At 44.5% G+C, this 16,187-nt stretch overlaps 1 protein-coding gene across 1 annotated transcript; it reads left to right on the top strand.

Moving 5' to 3' along the window:
• The first annotated feature begins 355 nt into the window (after positions 1 to 355).
• LOC117866553 (purple acid phosphatase 3) lies at positions 356 to 5,251 on the top strand. Its single transcript, XM_034750796.2, has 7 exons — positions 356 to 600; positions 3,608 to 3,764; positions 3,868 to 3,978; positions 4,145 to 4,263; positions 4,362 to 4,490; positions 4,599 to 4,666; positions 4,781 to 5,251. The coding sequence occupies exons 1-7, from the start codon at positions 424 to 426 to the stop codon at positions 4,992 to 4,994; spliced, it is 975 nt and encodes a 324-aa protein (XP_034606687.1). The 5' UTR covers positions 356 to 423; the 3' UTR covers positions 4,995 to 5,251.
• Positions 5,252 to 16,187: the final 10,936 nt, after the last annotated feature.

Raw genomic sequence — 16,187 nt, 5'->3', positions numbered from 1 at the left:
TTGCACATATCCCCATCTCACTAAAGATGATAACGGATCCCTCACCGCATCAATGTTAATCGCAAGCAAAAATCATTTTTCTGCTCCTGTTAATCGCCTATCATGCACGACGCTTATCCGTGTTTCAGTTGCTGACGCACCAACCGTCCTTGAATGCCGCGAGCAGTACATGCGCTGTCAACGACCACGTACGCTCACCAGCCAAACCCTACCCCATCACACGGTTATTAGCCTCCGATCCAACCGGCGCCCCGGGCCCACGTGGCAGCCGCACACAGATCAGCCGACAAGCTGGGGCCACCTCGAATTATTGGTCTCGCGCCAAAACGAGACTATAAATGAACGGGAGCTCTTCACGCTTTGGACACTCACGCACACGAACACTAGAGCTAGCTTCGCCTTTGCCACCAGTGTTGGAGTGCCATGGCTCGGGTTGGGATCATGCTCGTCGCTTTGGGTGCGGTGGTGGCGTTGCTTCAGGTGGCGGCGGCACTGCCACGGCTGGAGCACCCGCCGAAGGCCGACGGGTCGCTCGCCATCCTCGTCGTCGGTGACTGGGGGCGGCGCGGGCAGTTCAACCAGACCTTGGTTGCCCAGCAGGTAAAACCAGCCGTAGAACCCTCAGCTGTGTAGCCATGCATTGATGCGTCCATGCTCATGTAAACCCTCAGTCTGTCTCGCTCGATTCGCTTTCGGTAAGGACGTTATTAACCCGTGCATCTCGAACCACAGCTGCAACTTGATTACTGATGATTGAACTTTATATGATGCTACAGCTAGCTTAGTCACTACATCTAAAAGAGTAAAACCATGTAGTACATATCAGCTAGACGAAAACTCAGCTTGTTTGTGTATTTCCTCTTGTTATAATTCTATTACTAGCTAGCAAATAATTTACGGAAGTAATGGTCAAAGTTCCATATCGAAAACTGTTAAAAGTAAAAATAATATGATTTGCCTTATTGCAAAGTGAATTTCCCCCCTACATGGATAGAAAACATCGTCTAAAGATGATTATTAGCTAGATAGCTTGTGTCATTTCATTGGTATACAACCCACCAGGACCGCTAGGATCTTGATTCGGTGGTGTTGCGCATACACATAGGTAATGATTGGTAGGGTGCATTGCCTCTACCCAGGCTTGTGTAATGCAGCCCATCCATGTTTGGAAGGCTGCACAGTGAGTTAGCCAGATTTGCAAAAAGACCGGTCGGTCCGGCGCGTACCTGGAAACGCAGATCAAGCTCGTTACCGCTTGTGCAACCTGACTAGCGCCTCACGGGGCCAAGTTGCTCGTTCCGCTCACCTTCTAAGGTCTGACGCGTCGCCTACCTCCTCACGCTGCCGCACTCGAGCACTCCTCCTCCGACCTGCTGCAGCGCGGGGATCTCGCCTCCGAGCGCCGCGCCGCGGGTGTCCTGCTGTCGCGCCGTTCCCGAGCGTCGCCGCCGCCGACCACCTCACCTGCGTGCTCGCGCTCCGTGCGGACACCAGGGTCGCCGCCGCCGGCGGCCGCGTCGCCCCGAGCCTGGTGTCCGCCGCGGCGCGGCCGGCGTCGTCGGGCGCCCGCTGGAGGTCCGCATCACCGGTGCCGGCGCCGACTGCGACACACTCCTCTGCACCGGCTGCCGCCTCCGCGCCTTCCCCCGCTCCATCCAGCTCCCCTTCCACTTCACGCCGCTCCTGCTCTCCTGCGCCTCAACCGACCAGCACAAGCTGGAATCGGAGTTCGGTGAAATATATTATCAAATCGAGCTCTCCCCAAGATGCAAATCGTGGCCGGATTCGGTGGAATCGGAGTTGCATTTGGTGGAATCGGAGGACTTGTCAGTCATCTCCATGCGCAAGGTGCAGGAGCCCGTGGGTAAGCTCACCTAAGCAAAAACAAGGCAACCCGATTCTTGTAACGCACCCAACCAATCACCACCAAACCCAAGCCAAGCTACACAGAGCATCGAACCAAGCACGGGCCAAAATGACCGCGTAAGCCAGGCCTGGGCTGGCCATGAGCTACTCATCTTAGCCAGGCTCCCGCTAGTGCACCCTACCAATCACACAGATAAGCATCTGTGTTCAGTGAGCATACATGAGCCATTTGTGCCTCCACTTAGTTTCCTCTCAGTGTGGGTTGTGTGTGCGCGCGTGCGTGTTGATTCTGTTCCTTGAGCTAGCCAAAAAAAAAAAATCTTCATTGTGTATTACAAAAAAAAATCAGCTATATGGGGGGACTTTGATGGTGAGCAAAAATAATTGATCAAGAAATTGGTAAACTTTCGCATGATCGATGGTAAAAGAACCATAGTTGGTGCTATTGTTAATTCTCATTTGCAACAAAATTAATATGGATGTGAAAAAAAAAATCAAAGGGCCGAGGCCACCAGAGTGCCTAGAGGGTGTGCAAATTTCTAGTAGCACACGAGTAGGACTGTGGGGTCCATTTTCTTCGCCACGGTTGTTTGTTGCATTAACTCTTTCCTGTCCCAAAATAAGTTGATTTCTATAAAGTTTCAGATGGATTAGCATATTGAAGAGAGGATATATTTGCCCTTCATTAATCAGATACTCCTTTAAGGCCACTCTGTTTTTAGGTGTCTATTTCGTCACCGAAGCTCAATTTAATTGTTGTTCGATCACCTAGAACAATGCATGTAGTGAAATTAATTAAAAAAATCTAGAAACCAAGCTAAATACACACACATGCATAGCGTTTCGGGAAAGAGTTAAAGCGGCGACTTATATTGGACGTGCTAAAAATCAACTCTTTGTGGGGACAATTTTTTTTTTTTTTTGCTACGGATCAACTTATTGGGTCAGAGGAAGTGCCATATTTTTTTTATTCAAATTATAAAGTGATGCATGAACGAAATAGGCGAGTTGTGTTTACAATGGTCCAGTTTCCCTAAACTCTAGTCTAATGACCGACAACCCGAACAGTAGGCCTAGTCATCTAGCTCTAGCACCACTCTAGCCGCTGGCTCAGTCAAAAAACGCCATCTTGGCTTCCAGCTGGATTCATATACCTCAGCGATCATTTTTTAATGATGGACAAACATCCGACCTCTATATCCACACTTGGATATATATAGCCAAAAATTACAAGAGCTTGTAGGATCCGGCCTCTAATCATTTGGTTTACACTTTGTTTTGATTTAAGTGATCCCTAAGTTTACACGAAATTTATCAACAGTTTGTAGGTTCCGAGAGCATGTTTTGGGTCATGGTACTTAAATTAGTCCAATGAAAACAGAAAGATATGGCTTTTTTAATATGCCACATTTCGCCGAGCGATGATATGATATGATGGAGGCTCTTATACACATGCATGGTCCCCCAGTAAGTTCTTGCCATATGCATGGTGGTCATGGCTCCTCGTTCATAACTAGCCGAAAGTGGATAGATTGAGTTATCCACTTGGTACGATCACACTGTTCTTCTGTTGAAGCAGTAATGACCTAAGACAGATGCAAATAAACTCAATTATTGCATTCTAACTAACGAGCAACACGTCATTACATTACGTACCGTCCAATGTTATTAGCGCTGCTGCACACGCTGGTCCTTCTCCTGAGCCTAAACAGATCACAGGTTTATTGTTCCCACTGTGCAGATGGGAGTAGTGGGGGAGAAGATGGACATCGACTTCGTCATCTCGACCGGCGACAACATCTACGATGACGGCATCGCCAACACCAGCGACCCACTCTTCAAGGAGTCCTTCTCCAACATCTACACTGCCAAGGGCCTCCAGAAGCCTTGGTATCTCGGTAATGCAACAGCTAGTATACATCCTACTTGTACATGTTTTGAACACTGAAGAAGACTGATGATGATGACTAATCCTGCTGTGTCTTTGACATCGATATGAAGTCCTTGGCAACCATGACTACACGGGCAATGCGCTCGCCCAGCTGGACCCTGCCATTCGCAACGTGGACAGCCGGTACACCGTCATCGCAAAGTCCTTCATCGTCAACTCAGGTAATCAAATGAAGTACTCAGGGACCACTGATGCATTCTTGCACACTAATAACTGCCTAGTCAAAAACCTTTCTACTGTCATAACTTTACAAGGAAAGGGGTATAATCTACTCTTTCTAATACAAAATTTTACCTATGTTTATTCTTTTTTTTTCAACGAATGAAGGAATTGCGGATTTCTTCCTCGTCGACACGACGCCATTCATCCTCCACTACTGGAACAACACCAAGTTCGATTGGAGAGGGGTTGCTCCTCGGGACACCTACATCACAAATCTCCTCAAGGTATCCACCATTGCAGCATACCAACATAGATGACTCATGTCATCTTGTGAGCATTTTGCCTCCTCTGATGATTATGAAATTGCTGAAATCTTTGCCAGAACCTGGAGTACGCTCTGACGCAATCCAAGGCCCCCTGGAAGATCGTCGTCGGCCACCACCCCATCAGCAGCGGCTGCGGGCATGGGAACAACACTGAGCTCGAGGAGTTACTTCTCCCAGTCATCAAGGCATTGACATCTCGTCTTCTCTTATCGGCATTCAATCAAAACAATTTACCAGTAGTAGTGTCCAGTAACTCTGAAACTGATTTGCTTCACCATGACGATGCAACGCAGGCCCATGGCGCCGACATGTACGTGAACGGCCATGACCACTGCCTGCAGCGCATCACCAGCAGAGACAGGTTAGCATACATCAGTAGTTTACATCAGAGACACAGAGAGAGACATGGTTCTAGAACTTTCGGAAGTTTTTCGTTGATCTGTATGTTCTGAAACCTCCAAAAAAAATATTGCAGTCCTCTTCAGTTCCTGACTAGTGGGGGCGGGTCGAAGGCGTGGGCTGGCAAGTTCAAGGCGACCCCGGACAAGGTGGAGTTCCTCTACGACGGGCAGGGGTTCATGTCGATGCGGCTGAGCAAGACGGAGGCCCACCTCGCCTTCTTCGACGTCGCCGGCAGCGTCCTGCACTGCTGGGGCCTCACCAAGACCGCAGCAGCTGCTGGGCACTAGCTTTGCTGTGGACTCCTATAGCTGTCAGGCAGCAGCCGTACGATGAGTTGAGCAATCGCAAGGCATGCAATTAATCGTTTGTGTAAACATGAAGCAATTGTTGCTGTTTTTCTTCTTTTTTTTTTTGAGTGGGTTGTTGCTCTTGTTTCTTTTTTGCGAAATGTTGTTCTTGTTGTTGTGTGCACGTGTGACGGTGTGAAATTCGTTCACCCTGTAAGACAAATTCTTAATAAAGAATAAAGGTTATTTTGTGGATAGCCTTGTGCACTTGGGGCTGGGTTCTTTACTCCTGGGTCTTAATGATGTTTCAGCTTTCTAATGGATCAGTGCACATGTGGGCCCATATATATTGACATGGGCAACCCATGTCAGGCATCACTTGCTATCCATTGGGATTAAAGGTTTTGTGCGCTGCTGTCTGTCTCCTACTCCCCAATGACCATTGTAGATAGAAACTGCTTTGTTTTAATGAAAGACTCCTTGCTTTAAGAAGAAAATAAGATTTTTTTAGAACTTGAAACAAAATGAAATCAGGGTGTTAGATGTTGGAAAGGTGTCACTGTATTTAATTTGTGTTCCTCAGAAACCAAACAATTATTAATACAACACTGAATAAAATAATGAGACAATTGAGAATGCAGATCGTTGGGCTTGTGAAATACTATATATACTCACAAGTTCATTTGAACCTACTACTAGCTAAGAGGATATCAGGCCTCAGGGGAAAATATCCTTGAGATACTATGATAGCTTGAGATTTTATTGTACTTCTATATAAACACTTGCACACCTCTCTCTCAACGCAATACTAAGGGAGAGTCTTCTCTCCTCTCATCTCATGGCCCTCGCCAGATGCAATACTAAGAGAGCCATTTACCTTACAGCTGTTGTTTTCCTGATCCTTACGATCATATCTTCAACCTCCCCATCATGCCAAGGTGGGTATCACTACTTTTGTTTTTTAAATATTCAGGTTGCTAACAACAAATCAACGTGATTTAATTATTGCATATTGCGTTGCATTTGTATGTAGGCCAAGACCAGCCCCAGCCCCAGCCCCAGGCGCCCCGGCACCGCCATTCTCCCCCACCACGGCGAGCGACGGTGGCTCGACGACCGCCGTCACGGCCGTTGTGGTGGTGGCCATGGACAAAGAAAACGTGCTACCCCTACAATGACGTATACTGCTTGACTGAAGACTGCAAATGGATGTGCGGAGCAAACGGCTTTGATGGCTATCGTGCCATCTGTATTAAGAGACGGAATGGTAAATGGGATTGCTGCTGCCCACATTAAGCAGTGTGTAATTAACGCGCGTCTGTTTGGTGCAAGTTGAATAAAAAAGTTTTTTTTTCCTGCTGCCTATAGCAAAGGTCACAAGATAGCTAGACTTGTCCATCTCTGAAACTGAAATGGCAATATTGTTTTATCAAAGACCATTATTGCACAGCTTTATAGAAAAGCTTGACGAGACCACTGTCATGCCGGGGTTATGTCGACAATTTCTCGACCCTCCCAGAACCTAGCTCAACTACCAAGTACCAACATAGTCGACTAGACTAAAACAACACACACACTTCAGCAGACTGCAGACAAACAGAACACCAACACTACTGAAAGAGGCAGCTATGGTCGACAACACAGGCGAGTTGTGAGCCTTCTACCCCTATATATGCCAGGTTGCTCATGAACTCGTCGTCCAATTATGGCAGGCCCTTCTTGGGCATGGGCCAGTGCAAAACAGCTGCCAGCGAGGCCACCAGTTTCTCCTCAAACACAATATCACTCGTACTAAAATTTATCTTCAGGCCAAATATTGCCTCATAACACAAAAGAATAAACTTCATGAACTGGCAGTTTTGGTCACTTAGTTCAGAAAAATGATGGTAGTGTAATAATCAGCATATGTTGGATGTGTAAAACAACTCTCAACAAGATAAATTATATAGTGACTACAAAGCTGCAGCACTCCAGGACAACTGGAATGATCATATCCCAAGGATTAAATACCCGGAGTTATTCTCCTTTGCAAAAAACACCAACATCACTTTCAGGCAAATTATAACTCAACCGTCCCCTCCCAGAATTTCCACCTGCCTCTGTCCATTCAGGCGCATCAGCAGTTTCAGGAACTAGCACTTCTGGTGGAAAGCACCCAGATGAATGACAGCAATGATCTTTGGGTTACAAATGGGGAAATGCAATCTTCTCTGCTGCGAAAGCATACAAGAATATTATTGGTCACAGAAGCACCCACCCAGCTTTCCCATGGATCTGGAAATCAAGATGTCAGATGAAACACAAAGTGTTCTTCTGGCTCTTAATCAAGGATGGGGTAAATACAAGAGATCTGCTCAGAAGGGAAGGGATGGACCTGGAATCTTTCACCTGTGAACTTTGCATCTTACAACGCTTGGAAACAACTTCTCATCTGTTTCTTCGCTGTAACTTTGCTAAAGCCTGTTGGGCCTCCATTGGTGTGACAGTACCAACAACAAGATCAATTTTACAGCCCATGTCAAGATTCAGGCAGCAATTAGGAGTTCCTTTCTTCATGGAAGCTATCATCCTAATGACCTGGAGTATATGGACCACAAGGAACAACTGGATGTTCAACAATACTGATCCTACGGTAGAAAAGTGCTGGAGGAAATTCACTTCAGAATTCTCTTTGCTGCTACTGAGAGCTAAGCCTAGTCTGCTTCCCCAAATGCAATCATGGCTAGACAACTTGTAATGTAGCTAGCTCCTCCTTTTTCTTCTTAGCTGCGTCCTTCTCCAGTCTAGTTTGTTGCTCCCTTCTCTCTCCCTTTTTTTTCCTCTTTGCCTCTGGGGTTTGTAACTTTTATTACTTTTCCTTTTCATAATATATATACACACTAATCAGTAGGGCGCGTCCCTCCTCTTTCATTAAAAAAAAGCTGCAGTACTCAAATTTCACTTACCAACTGCAAAGTACGTCTACTTCCCTGGTTAGTTGGAGCACATTAAAATCAATTAAAAGATGCTGGTGTGAAACTAATAAAATAAAATTAAGGCCCTGTTTGGCATGGCTCCAGCTCTGGGTGGAGCAGCTCCACTCTAGAACTTCAGGTGGAGCCAGCTCCACTCTAGAACTTCAGGTGGAGCCAGCTCCACTCCATAACTCCAGAACTAAAATGGGGTGTTTGGCTAAATAGGTGCTCTCAGCTCCAAAAAAGATCGATTTCAGTGTGGATTGCCATTGTTGCCCTCCAATTCAGACCCACTTGTCATCCTCTCTACCCTCATCTTTTTCTTCCTTAGAATAATTGAAGGAACTCCTATTTTTTTATAAATTTCATTCATATTCAAACTGACCCCATGATACAGACTGAAGTGCTAAGAACAGCGAACATGCGACTGCATGGTACAAGAGAAAAGAGAAACTACAGGGCGCTGCCGAGGCTATGCCCAGTCACGGTGATGCTCACGTCCTCACCCCGCGCGGCGTACCGCGCCACGAGCCGGTGGACCTCCATCAGAACCTGCTCGCGTGCCGAGTCCTTGCAGAAGCGCCAGGTGAGGTCCTTGTCTTCGGCATGCCCAGCCGCTCGAAGAAGTCACGCCGCAGGTACTTGCAGCTGCCGCAGTACCGGGAGGACGGGTCGTAGTCGAAAGCGTCGTAGCAGGCTTGCGCGAGCTTGCCGTACCAGATGAGCTCCGACCGGAGCAGAGGGTCCATCGGCGGCGGGGCGAACCGGCGGTCGGGCGCTGTGGCCGGCGGCGGCCTTCGGCGGCGGGGTGAGACGGGCGGCCTCGGCGGAGCGGCGCGAAGGCCGGCGGCAGGGCTCGGCGGAGGGGCGCGAAGGCCGGCGGTGGGGCGCTCCGGCCGCCGACAGGCCTAGGGGCGCCTGGCGGCAGGGCTAGGCAGGCGGGCGGACTAGCGTCGGGCCAAGGGCGCCTGGCGGCGGGGCTCCGCCGGCCTGCGGCGGTGGTGGGGCGCTGTCTCCGGCCGCCGGCAGGGGCTACAGCGGCGGCGAGGCTAGCCGCCGGCGCAGGTCCAGGCGCGGGCGGGTGAACTCACGGGAGAACGGAAAGAAACAGAGGCGCACGGGAGAATGGAAAGAAAGAGGCAAACAGATGAAATATTATTTTTGTGTAATCAGTGGCAGTGGTGGGTAATTACCCACCAACTCCACGAGGAGGTTCAAAAGAGGACATTTTGGAGCAGCAAAAGGGGTGCTCCAAAACTCCAGCCCCATTTGCACTACAGCTCCATGGAGTTGGCAGCTCCATGGAGTTTTGGAGTTGACGTGTTTGGCTGGATTTTTTGCTGGAGTCGCTGGAGTTATGGAGTGGAGCCGTGCCAAACAGGGCCTAGGTCATTTTAAGATAAACACCCCAACACAAAAAGAAATTGCATGAGATAAATTTCCCCTTGACATATAACTAAAAGTAATTACTAAATAATGAATAATGCACTAAAGAAAGAAAATGAAACAAAATAGAGAACGCGGATGAACATGTGAATTGGATCCTGACAATTTCCATGCCTTACGGCATGACTGTTTTCAGCTTGTAAAAAGCAGCTTGCAGACTGCAGATTTGTAAAAGTTGGATTGAACAAAAATCTTAATTGTAAAAAGATAGGGTTGTTTGGCATTCTGTGGATTGTGAGGGTGTTGTATTGTTGTTTTTGCTGTGCAATGTCTATAATATCCTTCAGCTATTTGTTTGCGCGTGCAATTGAGATATCACAATTTTCACAATGACAGGTTTAATAAAAAAACATCTTAATTTTCATTCTTTTAATCTGTGGCAAATTAATTAGAATTAACCTTGCGTTCATGATTACTACTATACACTTTCTTTTATTTAATAGATCCCTTATTTTTTATAAAAATGGTAGGCCTTTAATAAAAAAAGGCAATGTGATATATGCATATGTTGAAGAATTTCACCCTGTTTATGACCCGAACATATAAGCAATAAAGACGTACTTGGCAAAACAGAAACCAGAAGGACATGTGAAATTATTGGATACTTGCAAATTTATTTCAACCTTTGGTGGATATATCTTGTTTTAGCCTTGGGATATCTTTTTTTTTTGAACACTTTATCCTTGGGATATCAAAACCTCTCGTATGAGAGGGGCAAATTCTGAGAAGATTCTTACTTGAGATTTGGTTGTTGTGCTTCGATCTATATAAACACTCGCACGCTGAAATACAGAAGAGGCAGCTACAAGTGACCCTATCCTCCGATCCTAGCAGAAGTTAAAGCGAGCGATTCTCCACTCATGGCACTCGCCAAATGCAGTACCAAGAGGGTTGTGTACTTGGCAGCAGCTATTTTCTTGATTCTTGCAATCATGTCGCACACTTCTTCATGCTGCCAAGCTGGGGAAGGTACGCGTATATAACTCCTTATACTTTGAATTATTTTTTGGTTCAGGTTACTAACTAATCAAGCAATCTGAATCTGTTTGTGTTGTGTTGCAAGTGTAGTCGACCTTGACGACCGTCGCCACAAGCCAGAGATGACGTGCTATCCTTACAGTGGTGCACACTGTGTAGATCATGACTGCAGCCAAGTTTGTGTCAACAAGGGCTTCAGGGATGGCAACGGGGCCTTCTGCAGTAAACATGGTTTTGCATATCAGTGCTGCTGCCCACATCAAGCAGTGTAGTGCATCCATCTGTTCGATGGGAATAAAAAAAAAGAGCTTTTCTATTGCATATTGTGTGTGCGCCAAGCATGTACCATTTCTATTCATCTTACTGTTAGTATTTCGAGATATCTTTTGAGGCATGCACATTGATTCTCACAAGATATGCTAGAAAAAAATCTGAATAAATTCCGCAATAATTAGAAACATCCGTCAATAAAATTGATACTCTTATTATCATTTACAATAATACAATAGGGTCTATTCAGTTTTATAAAAACATTACCATATATGCTATTATAAAGATAATCTAAATAACATCCTAAGGCATTTTTTAGTTAATGCCCACCACAAGGGGATTGAAGAGGATTTGAGAGGAATAATTCCGCTACAAGTCTGTTGGGGAGGTAATCCCCCTCAACCCCTCCTAATTCAGGATTAACTGAACCAGTCCTTAATTTATATCTAAATTATCCATTTTTATCATTATGAAAATATTCTATAGAAATCCTTAATCTTAATCAAAATTACCCATATATGCTATTTAAAAAAAAAGTATAAAGTATCCCTCTGAATTTGCGCCTAAGTTACCCATATATGCCATTATTAAAAATAATATAAATTAAATCACCCTCTAAATTTGCATCTAAATTCCCCACCTCCTATACTAATAAAAATAGCCTAATGTGACCACTAAATTACCTTTGTCATTACCACCGTAGAAAAAATAAACTCAATGTTTAGATTTAAAATCCTAATATGTAACCCCCTTAATGTGTTGGTGGAGGCGTAAAGCTACAGCTCGACCTGCGAAGGTTTAAAATCCTAGTTCCCATGACTTACAAACACAAGTATGCATTAGTGGGGTATTTTGAGAGGTAGTCCATAATGTGTGCATTCTATGAATTTTAGTAGAGTGACTCAATTATTATCTTGTGAGTGATGAGGTGGTAATAGATCAACACATTCTATTCCACAAACTAAACAAAAAAAAAAGAGGAACGAGAAGGTGTGATGAGCCACACCGTTCCTCAAACTAAACATCCTTAAGTTCACTGACGTATTTGTAGAAATTGTGCTTATCATATAGGATGTGCACTTTCAGGTACGTCACCTATGGTGTGATTATGTGTGTAATCATTATAATACAAGAAAGGACGGTTTGCTAGCGACCGGGTCCTAACCCCCCGAACAGCCAGATGTCATGTTTACACTTGACCTGCTGCACGATTGTACCAGCTTTGCATGCGCTCCAACCAAAACAAACAAAGAATGGTAAGATGCTAGCTTGGCTAGCTCCGACCTCTTCAGGACAACTTCAGACTAACTGACTAAGACAGCGATTGGAACAAGAACTCTTTGTACAGAATGCCTTTAAGATAGCTCAGCATCAATTAACTATGCCCCAAAGGAAAGGTAGTATCCACTCGTATAAAGCTGGAAAGGAATGGACAACGATCAGCTCTCATCCCTGGCGCAAAGAAATGGCATTCTCAGAGAGAGCTCTCGCTGCAGCATCCCTGCTCTTGCGGGTCCTCACGCTCCTCCTCTTGGTTGCTTCAATTATCATCATAGTGACTAACAAAATCTACGCACCGTTTACCGATGTAGTAGACCCACCAAATATCACCTTTCGTGACTTCTACGCGTACCGGTGAATTTAAACAGACCTCTCATCTATCAAGTTATATTTTTCTTTTGTGAATGAATTTTGTTGATTGTTTGCTCAATTTTAATTTTGTGCCTATTTGGTACCTTTTTAGGTATCTTCTGTCGGCTGCTGTCATTGGCTGTGCATATACTTTGTTGGTGCTTCCATTCGCCGCAATCCATGTTGCCCAAGGGAGGAAAATTGGGCGCGGTCGTGGCCTAGCTCTCCTCATTTTCACTGATGTGGTAAGCATTCTTGCCACTGTGTGAGGACGACTGGGGAGCATCTAGATCTCCACATCTAGTAGAGTTTCAAAAGGGTTTCCCTTCATTCAAAGCACTTCATAGTTAGCTTTTTATTTCTCCAGCGAAAAACAGTGAATTTTTTATGGGATTCAATTCCTATTATTGTTCTATCTTTATGTCTTCAAAATAAAAAAAAATCTTTCAAATCAAACTTTTTTTTCGTATTAGTTACTGAATAAAAAGTGCTTGCTGGCCGGATGATGAATGTCCCCGCATGCTGCAGGTGCTTGCTGTGCTGATCGCCACAGGAGCTGCGGCAGGCCTAGGTCTAACAGTTGAGTACCAGCATCAACAACAAAGTTCTGATTTCAAGAATTTCCTCAACTTGGTGGACGTCTCGTGTGGTTTGATGCTGGGAGCCACCGTATGCATGGTGATCATGATAATGGCCTCGGTTCACTCACTCACCTAGCTAGCCTGACAAACACCTGCGTGAAGGAATTTTGATTTTAGACATTGGAAAAAGGTTTTCTGCATCTGCATAAATGGAATAATATTTCTCATTTTTCTTCTCTATCAATTCTTTGGTCAACCAGTCCATGATTGTAATAAGTATGGAGAATGTTCTCTACAAAAGACTATTGAAATACGGCCTACAAGAAGTGAAGTTTTTTCCCCTCTTATTCATGTTCATCAATAATAATAATAATAATCAATAATAATAATAATAATAATAATAATAATGCCTACCTGTTACCCTTTTGTTTGTTTACTGTAATTTGTGTGTTGACACTTGATTGCGCACATGAACCTCCAAGTAATAAACGCTGTAGTTATGATTTACTAATTCTAGGGCATATAAAAAAGACGTTTATACATAGCTAGCTAGAGACAATTAATTCCTTTTTCTAAAAAATACACAGCTGCCTAGACACGGCTTTCGCATAACATAGACACAGTGGCGTAGCTAGCATTTCAGGCTAGGGTGCTCCAATTGCTGACTCCAGTTGATGCAATGCTGCTCCTGCTTGCTGGCCGCCACCGTTATTAGCGGCCGGGGCTGTGGTTTCTCATGCTCCATGCTCCAATCAGGCCATACGGTTACCTCAGGGGAAAAACAACTGCAAAGCGACACAGAACGGCGGAAGGACAAGAGGCGAAAATTCTTTGTTTCATGGATCGGAAGAGAGGGTAATAGATCTTGGGCTGGATTTCATCGTGATCCATGGCCCACAGGCCGGGACCACCCTGTAGCTCCGCCCCTGCATACACATATAAGCAACACACACTAGTTTTATCAGAAATTCACACGTGAAGCAATAAAATTACTTCCAGATGTCATGACAACATACCATCTTAGCTATTTCCAAGGAAACTGTCCGGCACCGCTCTAGGTCACTAACACACTTTTGCAGAGCGTTGTATATGTGCCGGTCTTTGAATATCATCAGCATTATCATTAATTAGCAAAAAATGGTTGCTGTGCAAATTGGCTGGGTATTGGATCTATAAAAGATCCGTAATGTTCTTTTTTTAAGGGAAATCCGTGATGTTCTTAGGAAGGCAAAGCTCCAGCCCACGAGCACCTGGCCCATGGAATTGATGGACCATCGTACATTTCTAGCGCAAGATGATATTTTGTCATGACCGGAAGTTATCTCACGGCCCATGGGCTGATCTTGGCCATGGCCGAATGTTCACTCACGGAGGCCAACTGCCCAAACAATCAGCGGCGGTACCAATTCTCTTCGCCTGTTGCTCGAGGGCTTAGCAATATACGAGTATCGCAAAAGTGTGACATCCATATCTCATATTTTATTTGATGCAAATTAACCTCTTAACTAATTAAACTGGTATATTTAGCATCCCTACCTTAGTTTAAAAATAATTTAATATCATATAACACCAGTTTAGACTATGTAATCATCTTACTAATCACTGCTTAGCCATGTCTAATGTTGAATCAATCGCTTGGGAAAATTGGTTCTGTTAATTTTTTTGATAATTTTTTTATGGGATAGGAAACTTAGAGGATTTACTTTTTTTTTACTTTATATCTTCAACTTAGCATATTACATCACTAAGAAGGGATTAATCAGATGATTACGTGGCACAAACCGCTATTAGATGACATTAAACCATTGTTAAACTAAGGTAAGGATGACAACTGCACTGGTTTAGTTAGTTAAACAGTTGATTTGCATTAAATGAAATATGAGGGTGAAATATGAGGGATGAATGTGACATTTTTTAATACTTGAGGGATGAAAAATATATTTTTTTCTTTATAAAGTGACTCATAATCAAATCTTTGTACGGGAAAAGAATCGAGTACAGAAAATGTATCGATGCATGCATATAAATGTGTACATTGAATCAACCAACCACCTTAATAACGTTGCCAACTAGACGTTGTTTCCTGGTCTATATATTGATCTATTTCGCTTGAAAATTTACATGCCTATACTCTTTCAGAAACAAGATAAAACAATGGCTTAGCTCTGATCTCCCTTTTACAAAACAAAGCATGGACCCGTCTTCATCGGACAGCTTTCAGAAGCCTGGTGAACTCCTCAACCTCAACTCCAGAATTCATGGGCCACAAAGGGCCTGTTTGGTTGCCTGGAGGAGTCTAGCCTGGCTTGCCTGCTCGCACGGGCCAGGCTCGCCCGAGAAGCTGTTTGGTTGCTCGGACGAGAACGGGTTGCATGAGATGAAAATATATAAATAATCATTGTAATGATATTTATTACGGGGAAACTATTATCTTATAGCTCTTAGTTTATCTTATTACTCCTTAATGTTAATCGAAATATGTTAATATCATTTAATATGTGCTAATAATGTATTAATAACGTCATTAGATGTCTAATTACCTGCACCACGCGAGCCTGGCCTGGCAGAAACGGCCGATTTCCTCGCACCGGTAGAGCGTGGCTGCGGAGGGAATCTTGCACGCGTGGAGCCTGGCCGAGCAGATACGCGAACCAAACAAACAGGAAATTTTGCACCAGCAGAGCCTGGTTGCGGAGGGAATCTTGCACGCGCGGAGCCTGGCCGAGCAGATACGCGAACCAAACAAACAGGAAATTTTGCACCAGCAGAGCCTAGCTGAGGGATGATGCAGGCAACCAAACGCCCCCAAAGTGGCTACAACCACCGGTTCCAGAGTTTCCCTCCACCTCAGTTTCCCACAAATATCCAACCACCTTCACCATGCGGACCCAATTAACATCCCCAGTACCCATAACATATCATTTCAATTTTCAATCCTTTTGGATGATATCCAGGCTACCAACAATTTCATACCACGTTATCAAGCTACATCATGGCATTCCTTTACTATGATGATGTGGGGCAATACCATCAAGGAGATTACAGTATGGCTGGTGATCCATGCATCATCTCCGGTCTCTATTTCGCACAATATGTACTGCAGTTATGAACATGTACTTTGGTTTATGATGGCAATGAACATCTTGCACCATATTTTTCATCAATATGTAATTTAGGTTTTTACTTACATCTACAAGAACATCCATCGAAATAAACTAGTATCTTTGTTTACTATTCCATCATTGATTATAACATTTTTAGCATAGAACCAAATGTTAGTAGTATCTTCTCGTCGAACAGTGATTACTCTGGCAAAATTAATACCCATACCC

This window comes from Setaria viridis, chromosome 8 (assembly GCF_005286985.2).
Source record: "Setaria viridis chromosome 8, Setaria_viridis_v4.0, whole genome shotgun sequence".
NCBI lineage: Eukaryota > Viridiplantae > Streptophyta > Magnoliopsida > Poales > Poaceae > Setaria > Setaria viridis.
Note: the sequence above shows the minus strand (reverse complement) of the source record. Positions and strands in the feature narration are given on the sequence as shown.